Source organism: Pristis pectinata, chromosome 3, assembly GCF_009764475.1.
Source record: "Pristis pectinata isolate sPriPec2 chromosome 3, sPriPec2.1.pri, whole genome shotgun sequence".
In the NCBI taxonomy this organism is placed as follows: Eukaryota; Metazoa; Chordata; class Chondrichthyes; order Rhinopristiformes; family Pristidae; genus Pristis; species Pristis pectinata.
In genome coordinates this window covers 17589063-17601577 of record NC_067407.1, presented here as the reverse complement: position 1 = coordinate 17601577, position 12515 = coordinate 17589063, and the positions used below count along the sequence as shown (strand labels likewise).

Genomic DNA, 12515 nt, shown 5'->3' with positions numbered 1-12515 from the left:
TTCTCCACATCAGCAATGTGTTCCATGGCCCCTAACCTTTACTGGACTGTGGTAAGTAATTGACAAAGGAGTATGGAGTTTCAGTTCTGAAAACCTGCAAGTCCTGTTTTCTTGCATTCTATGGAGCCCAGACTCTGCCTCGTGAGTATGGTTTAGGTTTGATAGTATTAAAGTTTTAAACCTCCCACCAAAATCCAACCAACCTAATCAACTAATTTTCCATCTGTCTCCCCCAGATACTTGCTCAGACTGATCCTAAAAGCACGTATCCTCAATGCCAAGCACTCTTGATGAAGAGTCACAACCCAAAACGTCAGCTGTCCATTTTCCTCCATAGATGCTACCTGACCCGGAGTTCCTCCAGTGTTTAGTATATTGCTCTAGATTTCAGCATCTGCAGTCTCTTGTGTACCCTCAATATTTGACTACCAACTTGCTTACTTAAACTTTGCATCCTGCTCTAGATTGCTGGGAATCCCCCTTTCCACCTCTGAAATACTATTCTCTGCTTTAAACCATCTCTGCTGAAACCCTTATCGATCACTTCATCTCAGATTTTACATCTGTGCAATGCCAAGATTCCACCAGGATCCACACATATCTGCTAGATATTAAGCCCACAACTGGAGTCTTCCCATAAGGAGGCTGTAGCATGTACTACTTCCCACTCAGCAGAGCACAGGCTACAGGGCACCTGCACTGCACTGGTGGGCTCCTCATAGAGTCCAGTACAGGAGTGTGAACATCCACAGATTTACCTGCTCTTAGACTGGGAAGATAAATCAATGGGAGAAATCAACTGCCAGGTGAAAAATAAATAAAGCTTATTATTTGATTTAATGAAGTTAATTTCAATATTTAACTTTTTTAAGTGTGAGTTTTAATCTTCTTTTAAAATAGTTTATTTTTCTGATATTTTTATCTTTTAGGAGGAATTGGGTAATGTTGACATTCCCAAACATTAAACTTAAACAATAGCCTTGGCAGCCAGCGAGCCTGGATGTGGGATATCACTGGCTGTCAAACCCTTTCTGTCAGAGCAGCAGGTTGCTTGTGCCTGGAGAATCCTTGTGCTGCCTTGGTCTCACCAATGACCTGGAAGCCAGCTTGGAGTAAGACAAAGGCCCAGACACAACTGGCAGTCATAGCATGGAAATAGGCCCTATCTGTCCAAGTGTCTTATAGAGGGACAGTAGAAAATCTGACTCATTCTTTTTCCAGTTCAACATTTTCTCTAGCACAATTTCAATATCCATGTCCTTATTTTCCTCCAAGGTCTCATCTGACCAAGTCTCTGAAATTCTTACATCTCCTCTCCTGCTTCCATTCCCAGCTGGTACAGCCTGTAGCTATTTCTTTCCAAACCGCTCTGGTTTACTTAGTTCCTTGCCAGACTTGACTGATACCCCTTTGAGGATATTTTCACACACTTTCTCCACTTCTAGATCATTGTGCTGTGTTCATTTTATAATGTGTCCTAGGGTGCTTCAGTATGTGAAAAGCCGTGTATAAATATTAGTCCTGGTAGGTGCACTGTTGCTGTCAGTGGCTTGTAAGTCTGTGAAAACATATGTCTTTGTTTTTATGCACCTAGTCTAGTGGGGGCATTTGATTACCAGAGGACACAGAGAAGAATATGCATCAGTGCTCCAAATAAACTATTCAATGTAAAGTGCATGTTTGTACTTGATCAAATCAATTACTGGAGGTGCTTTGGTGGATCATGTTTCCAATTTCCCATGTAGTTTTACTGGCTGATCTGTGCAGCTGGCTATATTTAATTATATATTGTAGGGCTGAAGTTATGTGTGTGCTTTCTTTAATGGTGCAGTCTGATGTATGGATGTTGACATAAGGCTTACTGCTACTGTCCTAACAATTACTAGCATTTGATATTTTGGTGTGGTTTGAAATTATCACAATATTTTTTTCACCTTTGATGCTGAACTGGAAGCCAGCTACTGAAGAAGTATACATTCTAATTATTGGCAAACTTGTCCCTAGAACTGTATTAAATATAGCAGCTAAATTAATACAAAATAGAAGAAATGACCCATGTTGTTCCTATTGTTCATTATGATCACTGAAATTGTGGAACAGTCATGGTATTTCTCTTAGAATTCATACGGTAAGCAAACCAGTGAAGTTGTTCATTTAAAAAATACCTTTGTTAATCTGTTTGTCAAATTATGATAATATTTAAAAATATATGGCTCAATAGCTTATGTAGCTTGTACTTTTTGTTAAGTGCAGCAATATCATGCATCAGGCATGAGAGGAAGGTTTACGTTACATAACATAATTATAATGTCACATAGCACTTCACACCATGAATAAGCAAATGCTGCAGCTGATCTGCAGTGGAGTGATCCTTCAGATAGCAATGTGAAGGATGACTGGTTGATTTGGGCTATTGTGAAAGACCAATGATGTTGAAGGCATGGAAATACATAGAGCTACATTGAGCTGTTGAACCATTCTCATTCATTGTTGATATTCATAACAAAACCTCCTTTTTGCAGATTCCCTGATGTTGACATGCCAGGAGGTGCCAAGCTGATGTTAAACAGCAAGGGCCTTGCATGTTGCTGTGTCATCACATGGGTGGGCCTGAACAAGCTGTGCTCAAGAAATAGTTAAAACAACTTGGAGAGCTATCAAAGCTACACTCCAGGCTTTGCTGGCTATGAAAGCTTCTGTATATCAGGCACTACACTGATTTTTAATTAGCTATTAAAAACCAATTAAACAATGTAAACATTTTAAAACTTTTTTTCCAAATATTAGAAGAAATAAAATAACTTAAAAACACTTGAAGCAGTTTTAAACAATTAAAAACATTAAAGCAAACTCATTTTATCCAAAAAGATGCACATTATCCTAAACTTACCCTGTACCATAAGACCATAAGACAGAAGAGCAGAATTTGGCCGTTTGGCTCATCAAGTGGGCCGAAGGGCCTGTATTGTGCTGTACTGTTCTATGAAAAGCCTGCTCCACCATTCAATCATGGCTGATTTATTTGTCCCTCTCAATCCCATTCTCCTGCCTTCTCCCCTTAACCTTTGATAAGACCATAAACTGTCCTCACCATTCAAATGAATGGCCCGCTATTCCTGTCCATAGCTTCAGTGAACAGGCTTCTGGGCTCCATCATTAAACTCCAAGTGCAGCACATTGTTCGGTGACTGCTAGGAACTCGCAATAGCTCAGCAAATTCTGAAATAGGACGTTTATTTGGGATTCCCAAATTTCTTGACACTCAAATCGAATGCACGTCCATGGTTCTACATGGAACTTTTTTCTAATCCATTCTCCCTTAGAATCATTGGATCATTGGTAAGCAATCCAACACAATCAAAGAAAAATATCATTGTTGCTTAAGGCTCTTTAAGATGTTGTTTGTTAATTGCACTAGATTAGAACATGATTCTTATGGATGTTTAAAGACTAATTAAAAGTTGATGCATCCAAAGAATTTGAATGTGGTTGAAGGAACAGATAGATGCTGAACTAAACCATTCAGCTATGAGCAAAATTAAAGGCCATTTCTCCTGGTGACACTGCAAATAGCTGGTGAGTGGTTTTCCTGCCAGCACAGTTATCTCTATAATTCAATTACTGCCATGCGCATAATGTAGAATGGTACTTCCAACTAGTGCTCACCAGCTGCTAAAGTTAGAGTAGGTCGTAAATGACACTGGTGATTAACAAACACTATTTTATGATTATAACTTTCTGAGTTTATATAATGCACAAGTGCAATTTCATTTGTGAATTCAAAATGCACTCAAATAGATATATCAAAAGCTGGTAACGTAGGTGTGGTTTTCCGTACATAGGTAAGTGATTTACTTCTCTTGTGAGTTATTAGATTCTTCTCTAATTGTAAATGATGTCCATAAGTTCAAAGTTCCATTGTCATTTAATGAAATAAGCATTCCACCTCAATCTGTCTTTGTTCATCACGGTGCTTGCAAGTCCACATTAGTCAAACAAATGTGATTACCAGTAAGTCACTCATTAAGCATGCATCACTTTTCATGTGAATTCAGGAGTAAAATGCTTTTTGTAAATGCATAAACATAAAGGGTTAAAACATGCTAAGTGTATTGCAACTCTATTTATATGACTCGGTGTAACCCTAATCTGACTCTGGTGAGCACTAAAACTAAGTAGTGTGAGACCCACTTAAACAGTGGATTTGTGCCTTTCAAAAGTTGGGTCAGGATGTTCGTCTTTCTTGGCAGTATAAATATTTAAATACTTACTGCAGTCTGTTGATTTACCAGACAGGGAGTGAAATGTGCAAAGGACACTCATGCATCACAGTTCCTGAATGGTACCAACCCAGAAGATACCAAGGTGCTTGTCAACCTTGATAAATGAACTATAACTTATTTTTGAGCACATTCTATAATGTTGTTTTAACAGTGGAAGTACTGATTTCAGATAGTTCTATTCTTTGTACAAAATTCATGTAAGGCACTGATGACAATTTCTGAATCATTACAGGTGATAGTTTATTATTTTATACAATACATAATTTCAGGGAAAAGCTGAGGTTCAAGGGGAATATCTATCATATGTTTCTGCATTTTGATTTTGACTGTGATATACTTGGCAAATTCGGAAATATAGAAGTCTTTTTAGATAACCTATTCATTAGAGAAAATAGTCTTTGCAAATTAGCAGCCTACATCTGCAGCCTGTAAAAAGGATTATGAAAGTATCTGTTTGTTTTAAAAATGCAAAGGACTACACGGAACTCATTCTTTGTGCATTATCATTTAATGGAGCAATCTGCATTTCAATAGGTTTACCAGAGCCAAAGAGAGATCTCATCTTTGAAGGCTTAACAGTGGAACATGGCTTCTACACATCTAAGGAATTCTTGCCCCTTGTTGCAAAAGCCAGCAAAACAGGTAGAACTTCTTGTTTAATTTTAATTCTGGAATTACATCATAGAATTTTTTTGGTCTGTTCATCATTAATTTTGTTAACATATAATTGAGCAAATATGAAATGTAGGGCACTTAAATGAAATAATACAGCATTATTTCTGGATGAAACTATATAAAGCAATTGTTTATAAGATGTTAAAATTCTTCTATTTTGTGAAGGAACTGTCAACAAAGTTGCTTTTTTCATGCATAATCTGAATGTATTTTTCTATTTATTGTTTTCTAACAGGGCTGTAGAGTTTGAATTTGTATATGGACAACTTTTGGAATTTTTGTAGAAGTCTTATAATCTAAAATTAATCATGTTCTTTATTCCTTGGTACCAGTCTATTTATATAATTGGAGAAATATGGTGAAGTATGTTCTTAACAAAACAAAGACAAGAAAATCGGTTTAGTGGTCTAAGGACATTGTTCTCAAAAAGTAAAGGCTAACTAAATGCATGATTGCAAAGTAAAAAGGCATTAAGATCAAAGACTAATAGTTTTTTTCTGATTTATTTAGACATTGACACTTTTGATTGCTTCAGTGTAATGTATGTGATATCTTCTGCTGAAATCTGCAATTCAATGTAGCCTGCAGTCATCCATAGAAGATAAAATAATAGGCCTCTTTGCTGAGGGTGCTGGGTGTGAAATTATGTATATGAATACATTTTAAAAGGAATAAAAATACCCGGCAATGAAACAGAATAATTTGATACTAATATGGTTCATCTCTACAATGTAAAATATACAGCTTTACAATTTATTTAAGTACGTTCCTGTGTCTTTGTGATGGTAGGCATAAATAGTTTGGGGACTAAATTGAATAGCCCCGAGATCCAGTGAAGAAAACTGCAATGTGCAACTAATCCACACCCATTGATTGCAATGCAGACTGCACAGCAACTTTATGCAATCTGCTCATGTCAGTGAATTCTGTGAGCAGCAAATACTTACTCTGCTGTTCATTGGCTATGGACTGATACCATGAATAGCTAGCAAAAGAAAGTAGGACTGTGTTGCTTAAAGCTCGCCTGCACTTCTTAAAGGGGTGATGCATTCCCTGTAACAGGTCATTGCAGGTAGTTCAGAAGTGAATCTGACTTGGAAAGTGGCAAAGAATTTCACAACATAGAAGAAACAGCCTCCAAGCTTTCAGGTTCTGGATTAGAAGCCTTAGCAAGAAAGGAGCAAAATAGTGACCAGGGAGGACCTCTAGATGGTATTAGGAATGCAGGGTCATTGTGGTCAATAACACAACTCAAGTCCCAGGGATCTATTGCAGTGTCACAATAGGTTCAACGACCTCTTGCATGTGTTCAAGGTCAGAGAATCAAATGCTATATCCTATCAGTAGCTCAATTCAGGCAGTACTCAATTCGTCTCAGCTACAACAATAGTAATCAATTTGGATGTGTGCTTTACCTTATCCTTGCTCACACTCACATTTCACAATGCATATGCTTATATCAAGTACTATCAAGCATGGCAAACACATTGTGCAAATGGATTATGTGACCCTCACATATACAGGGTTGAATCATTTGAGGATGACATTGTCCTCATAGCTTTTTCTCATTTCTCGCTTTCTCCTCATCCTGAAAGCTCCTCTGACTGAGAAGGCACAAGTGTACAGTCATGTATGTATTACTTGCCCCTCCCCTCTAACCACAACCTTGCCCTTGTGCCTTTCATCTTTCAGATAGACAAGAGGTGCAACCAGGTCAGAGAGTTGAGCAACAAATAGAGACAGGAGTAGGCCAGAGAGTCCTTCAAGCCTGGTCAGCCATTCGTTGAAACCATGATCATGATCTCAGCTTCACTTTCCTTCCTGTTCCTCATAATAGTTGATTCCTCTACAGACCAAAAAACTGCCCATCTCAGCACTGAATATTTTGAATGATTCAGCTTTCAAAACTCTCATGGTAGAGAACACCAAGAATCATGAGCCTCGCAGAAAAGAAATTCCTCCTTATTTCTGTCTGAGTTGATTAATGTGTTGGGTCAAAAGAAGGCCCCCTATTTCTGAATTCTCTCAAGAGAGGAAACATCCTCGCACCATCTACCATATCAAGCCCCCTGAGAATCTTGAACATAATATTAGATGTCTTCTAAACTCCAGTGAGTAAAGGCTCAACCTGCTCAACCTTTCATTAAACCATCCATTCATCCCAGTAATAACACCAACACCAATACTGCACTGCATGTAGTCATGTACTTTAGAGAATAGCACAGGTGTTTGCACAGAATTTTGAGCCTATCCTATCCAGCACTGAATTGGTAGCCACTTCCATTAGTTCATTGTGGATCTAAGTATGATACAGCATCTGATGTTCAACTGTGTCATAGATAGCAGACATCTAATGTCTCAGTGCTATTGTGGACATGTAAGCTGCAGGGTTAGCTTGCTGCTATGTAAGCTCAGGCTTGCCTTTGTGTGTGAAGAGGGTTGGAGGGTCAGAAAGCACTCCAGCAATCTGTCCTCCAGCAGGTCACAAAGATTGCTCAGTCTCCTTCCTGGGTGAGTGGCATTGTAATGTGGACCATTGATGTGCTGTGTTCTCTCAGGAAGTTTTCTTTCTCCCACTTGTTGTTGGCTGGCAGCCAATGAGCCCAGACTGTTGGAAATCATTCCATAGTGTTGCATTTCTTCTGGTGCTGAACTGCTTGAGATCATCCTCCAAATTCAGCGGATATTCAGCAGCCCCCACCCCCCTTCCCCCGCCATCATCCACACTGGATGGGCTGCAAATGAAAACTAGGACAGGAAAGGTACCTGGTCAGCAAGCACAAGAGTGAATAATGAGATGCAGAAGGCAATAAGACAAGATTTTATTTACAGATTTTATTTGGAGTGTTTATTGTGGTGGATTTTATTTTTGAATTAATATCAAATATATATCAAATAGGGAGATATGTTGTAGGACCATTGATTGGTATTGGTATTGGTATTGCTTTATTATTGTCACTTGTACCCAGGTACAGTGAAAAACTTGTCTTGCATACTGTTCATACAGAACAATTCATTACACAGTGCATTGAGGTAGTACAGAGTGCATTGAGGTAGTACAGGGTAAAAACAATAACTGAATACAGAGTAAAGTGTCACAGCTACAGGGAAGTGTGTTGCAGGTAGACAATAATGTGCAAGGTCAAACAAGGTAGATGGTGAGGTCAAGAGTCCTTCTCATTGTATAAGGGAACCATTCAATAGTCTTATCACCATGGGATAGAAGCTGTCCTTGAGCCTGGTGATATGTGCCCTCAGGTTCCTGTATCTTCTGCCTGATGGGAGAGGAGAGAAGAGAGAATGACCTGGGTGGGTGGGATCTTTGATTATGTTGGCTGCTTCCCCCAGGCAGCGAGAGGTATAGACAGAGTCCATGGAGAGGAGGCTGGTTTCTGTGATATGCTGGGCTGTGTCCACAATTCTCTGCAGTTTCTTGCGGTCCTGGACAGAGCAGTTGCCATACCAAGCCATGATGCATCCAGATAGGATGCTTTCTATAGTGCATCACTAAAAGTTGGTGAGTGTCAAAGTGGACCTGCCAAATTTCTTTAGCCTCCTGTGGAAGTAGAGGTGCCGGTGAGCTTTCTTGGCTGTGGTGTCTACGTGGTTGGGCCAGGACAGGCTATTGTTGATGTTCACTCCTTGGAACTCTCAACCCTCTCGACCTCAGCACCATTGAATGCAGAAGTGGGTTATGCCTACCAGCATTACATTTAGGTGAGTTGATCCCTATATAAGCTGGACAGAAGAGAGCTGACAAGGTGGCCTCCTACTTTCCTCTGCCTTGTCCTCTACTTATTCCCCCACCATGTATTCCTTATGCTCATGATACTTGGTTACTTGTGCATTGACGGTTGCAATGTGTGTCCCTTCATGACAGTGAGATTGTGTACCATGTGCTTACCAAATGTGCAAGGATGTACACCAGAACTGTGCTCCAAGACATCAGCAGATGCCGCTTGTTGTCCCGCAGCTACCCTGTGGTTTGTATGTATGTAGCTCGAACTTTAGACTGCTGCAGAATTAAGGCATCAAACCTGCATCCCAGATACCAGCCATTGACCTTTATGATTTGCAGCCCTGGATAATTCATGAGCTGTATGTTGAGAGAATGGAATCCCTTCTTTGGTTCATGTATGTTGCCACGATTGACTTGTTTGGCCTATGAAGTAATAAGTGCGCGTCCAGTGTAGTATGAAGAAGCTTGAACGTAAGACACATGTCTCTTTCTGTAGGGCAGAATGAAACGCAGTTAACTCCCATTCGATAGAGGATCTCAGCAACTACCTGGATGTTAAGTAATGAGATGATGCACCCAAACTGGAAGGAGACAAATGCATAGAAGTTTACTGCCATGGTCATCTTGACATCCCCCTGCAGCGCAATCTCTGCCCTGTTTTGAGACTTCAACATGATTGCAGTCGGTCGTAGATTTCTTTGAGAATGTCTTGGAGCACAAGTGTCTTGGACATTGTTGTTTGCTGAGGTTTAGAATTGTTTCCTAGACACCCACGTTACATATGGCTTCCTACTGAGAAACCTTGCCCCCTTCTACTCCTCCTGTTTTCAAACGCTTGCCATGTTGCCTGAGTCCACTTCCCATTCCCTCCTTCATGCAATATTCCTGCAGAGTACTTGCTAATGCAGCCAGTCTATGCAGAATCCTCAGAGTCTTTCATTTCTTGCCACATGGAACCCCGTGGACTTTAGAATCTTTAACGAGCTCCAAAAAGCACTGACTACTTATGCAATTATTGTAAATCCCATTAGAAGTTAGTAGTTCTAGTTGGTGATCTCTTTAAGTTATACTGTCAGGGCTCCTTCTTGCTGCTGAGCACAAACATAATAATGCAAGGTAAGAGAGGGCATCATCTGGAGCATTGAGGATGGTGCTGTTGTGAAATTAACATTGTACACTGAATGATATCTTAATCTGCTTGCTTTGCATAATTCCAGCAGAAGTACACTGTGTATATGTTAGTGATAGCACTAATATTTCATTTTGTGTGTACACAGGTTGCACATTTTTGGATGTCATTTTGAATCACTAAAGGCTCGTGTGATGCTTGAAATACAGATGGTAATGTCCCCAATTTCTTTCCATTCTAAAAGAATACTGTTTTGTTTTCTTTCAGGACTGTGTGCCTGTCGGTCTGGTCTGCCATCTCTGCAAGGCACAGTCATTGTACTTGGTGCTGGAGACACTGCCTTTGACTGTGCAACATCTGCACTACGCTGTGGAGCTCACCGTGTGTTTGTGGTTTTTAGAAAAGGATTTACCAATATCAGGGCTGTCCCAGAGGAGGTAAAATTCAACAAGCTTTAACACTCAGGATTTAATACAATTGGGCTCACCAGATGGAGCGTGCATTGCAAGCTTTCTCTTTATTAAGTTGTGTGCCCTGTTACTCAATATCTCAAGATCAGCAGTAGACAATTTAGTTGTTATTTGCCTAACAACTCTATTCCAGAATTAATATTTTTGATCCTTTTTCAGCATTCACTAGACATCACAGGAAGTGTCTATAATACAGAAAGTAGTTTTTTGATACTAGCTTAATAGTATTTTGTCTTAATTAGTTAGTATGGTTTTTAATATGTAATTATTCTTTTGCTGTGAGTGTCATACAATTTATAGTAATTAACAGGAACACCATTCTTAAATTTGACTTTACAGTGAGAAATAACTAAATTATAGCAAAAAAAACTGATCATTAGAAACTGAGGAAGCATATTTTATTGCAACAAGGTTGAATCCTGTTCCAATCGAATAACTTCTATTAAAGGCAGTGCTAACTGGGTTATTTGTTCTGTATGGCACATTTACCCACAGTCAGTGCATCAATGTTCTACCATTGTTTCGGTAGCCTTTCTGTTAGGATCTGATTCACTGTGCTCCATTTTGACTTGGGATTTTCTGCATTGACTTGAAAAACAACCTTCATAAAGTCAGCTGTGCAGTAAAGTGGGGTGTTCCCATAGTGGTGCTCTGGGATACATTGTCCAATGACTCATCAACAGGCACATTTTTCCCAGTTTACCGGAAAGATATTTGTGTTAGCTCTACCTTCTGTATCATAAACTCTGTATTTTCTTTTACCTTTGACTTCTTTGGTTGGAAATGATTTTGCTCCCTTTTCTTGACTTAATAGCTCATTTATTGAAACCTAAAAATGTCTTTTTGCTCTTTGAACTTCTTCCAGTAAAAGTAGCATCAAAACTGAGGACACAGCTCTTTAAATAGAAACTGATTAATGTTTTATTAAGTATATGTACTATTTTATTTGATGCTCTCTCCTTGCAAAGATGAATTGAAACAATAGTGCTGAATCAATGTTGTTAGGTATTCAGAATATTAACAACATTGAAAAATCAATAGTTTTAGCAATATTGTTATGTTGCCAATACTGTACCCTATTTGCCTTGACAATTTCTGCTGTAGAGTGTCATTACACTTTCAGTAATTGGTTAACTGGCACTGGGACCTATAGAAGAAAAAAAATTTGAATTATGAACCAATTGCTGTCTTGTAAGATGTACTCTTTTCTCTAGAAGTATGCAGGAAGAAGTAATCGTGGCACAATTCAGATGATGCCCTGCTTATAAATCACGTGGCCACACTTTTGACAGAGCCCTGGGAAGTGATTCACTCCATTGACTTATGCATTTGTTGCACGCATATAAAGAGAGCCACAAATTTTAACAATACATTAGAAGTAATGGACTAAAAGGGATAGGATAAGATTTTCGCTATAATTATTAAAATTTGTGGCTCTCTTTATATGCGTGCGACAAATGCATAGGTCAATGGAGTGAATCACTTCCCAGGACTCTGTCAAAAGTGTGGCCACGTGATTTATAAGCAGGGCATCATCTGAATTGTGCCACGATTACTTCTTCCTGCATACTTCTAGAGAAAAGAGTACATCTTACAAGACAGCAATTGGTTCATAATTCAAATTTTTTTTCTTCTATAGGTCCCAGTGCCAGTTAACCAATTACTGAAAGTGTAATGACACTCTACAGCAGAAATTGTCAAGGCAAATAGGGTACAGTACTCAAGAAATTGAGTAGTTGGACTAAGGTTTAATTGTAAACTCACCTTTATAATTTACAGTGTTATAGTCGGTCATCTTGACTACTAATGATAAATTAGTTTTATAGTGTAACCAATATCTTCTGCTTTGAAAAAGAAATATATAATAACTTGCACAGTTTATTTATAGTTCATTGTAATGTGTTTCGCATTTGAAATATTCATTTCAAAAATGCCTTCATAGCATTTGTAAAGATTTCTTTAATTATTACAGTTGGATTAGAATTCATTGGGTTAATTTGATAACCTGTTAAACATGTCTAGTTCTGTTAACCATCTTGTTTGATAGCAATGTGAATGGGAATGTGAACTAAATAGAATCTAATGTGGTGTATATTTTGCTAAATCGGCACTTATTTGAACATAATTCAATAATTATTGCTCTAAAGGATGAATGACTTTTAATATATAAACATTCATTCAACAAAACCAATGAAGAACTGATCAGAGGCAAAATGGCT

The 12515-nt window shown here is 38.7% G+C and overlaps 1 protein-coding gene across 10 annotated transcripts in view; it reads left to right on the top strand.

The window, feature by feature from the left end:
* The window catches only part of LOC127568515 (dihydropyrimidine dehydrogenase [NADP(+)]-like), a 581379-nt gene that overhangs the window by 266751 nt on the left and 302113 nt on the right, over positions 1-12515 (top strand). For all 10 annotated transcript variants that reach the window (XM_052012359.1, XM_052012358.1, XM_052012364.1 and 7 more), the window contains 2 exons: positions 4818-4925; positions 10094-10263. In XM_052012359.1, the coding sequence (XP_051868319.1) occupies positions 4818-4925; positions 10094-10263 (278 nt within the window). The remainder of the gene's footprint in view (positions 1-4817; positions 4926-10093; positions 10264-12515) is intronic.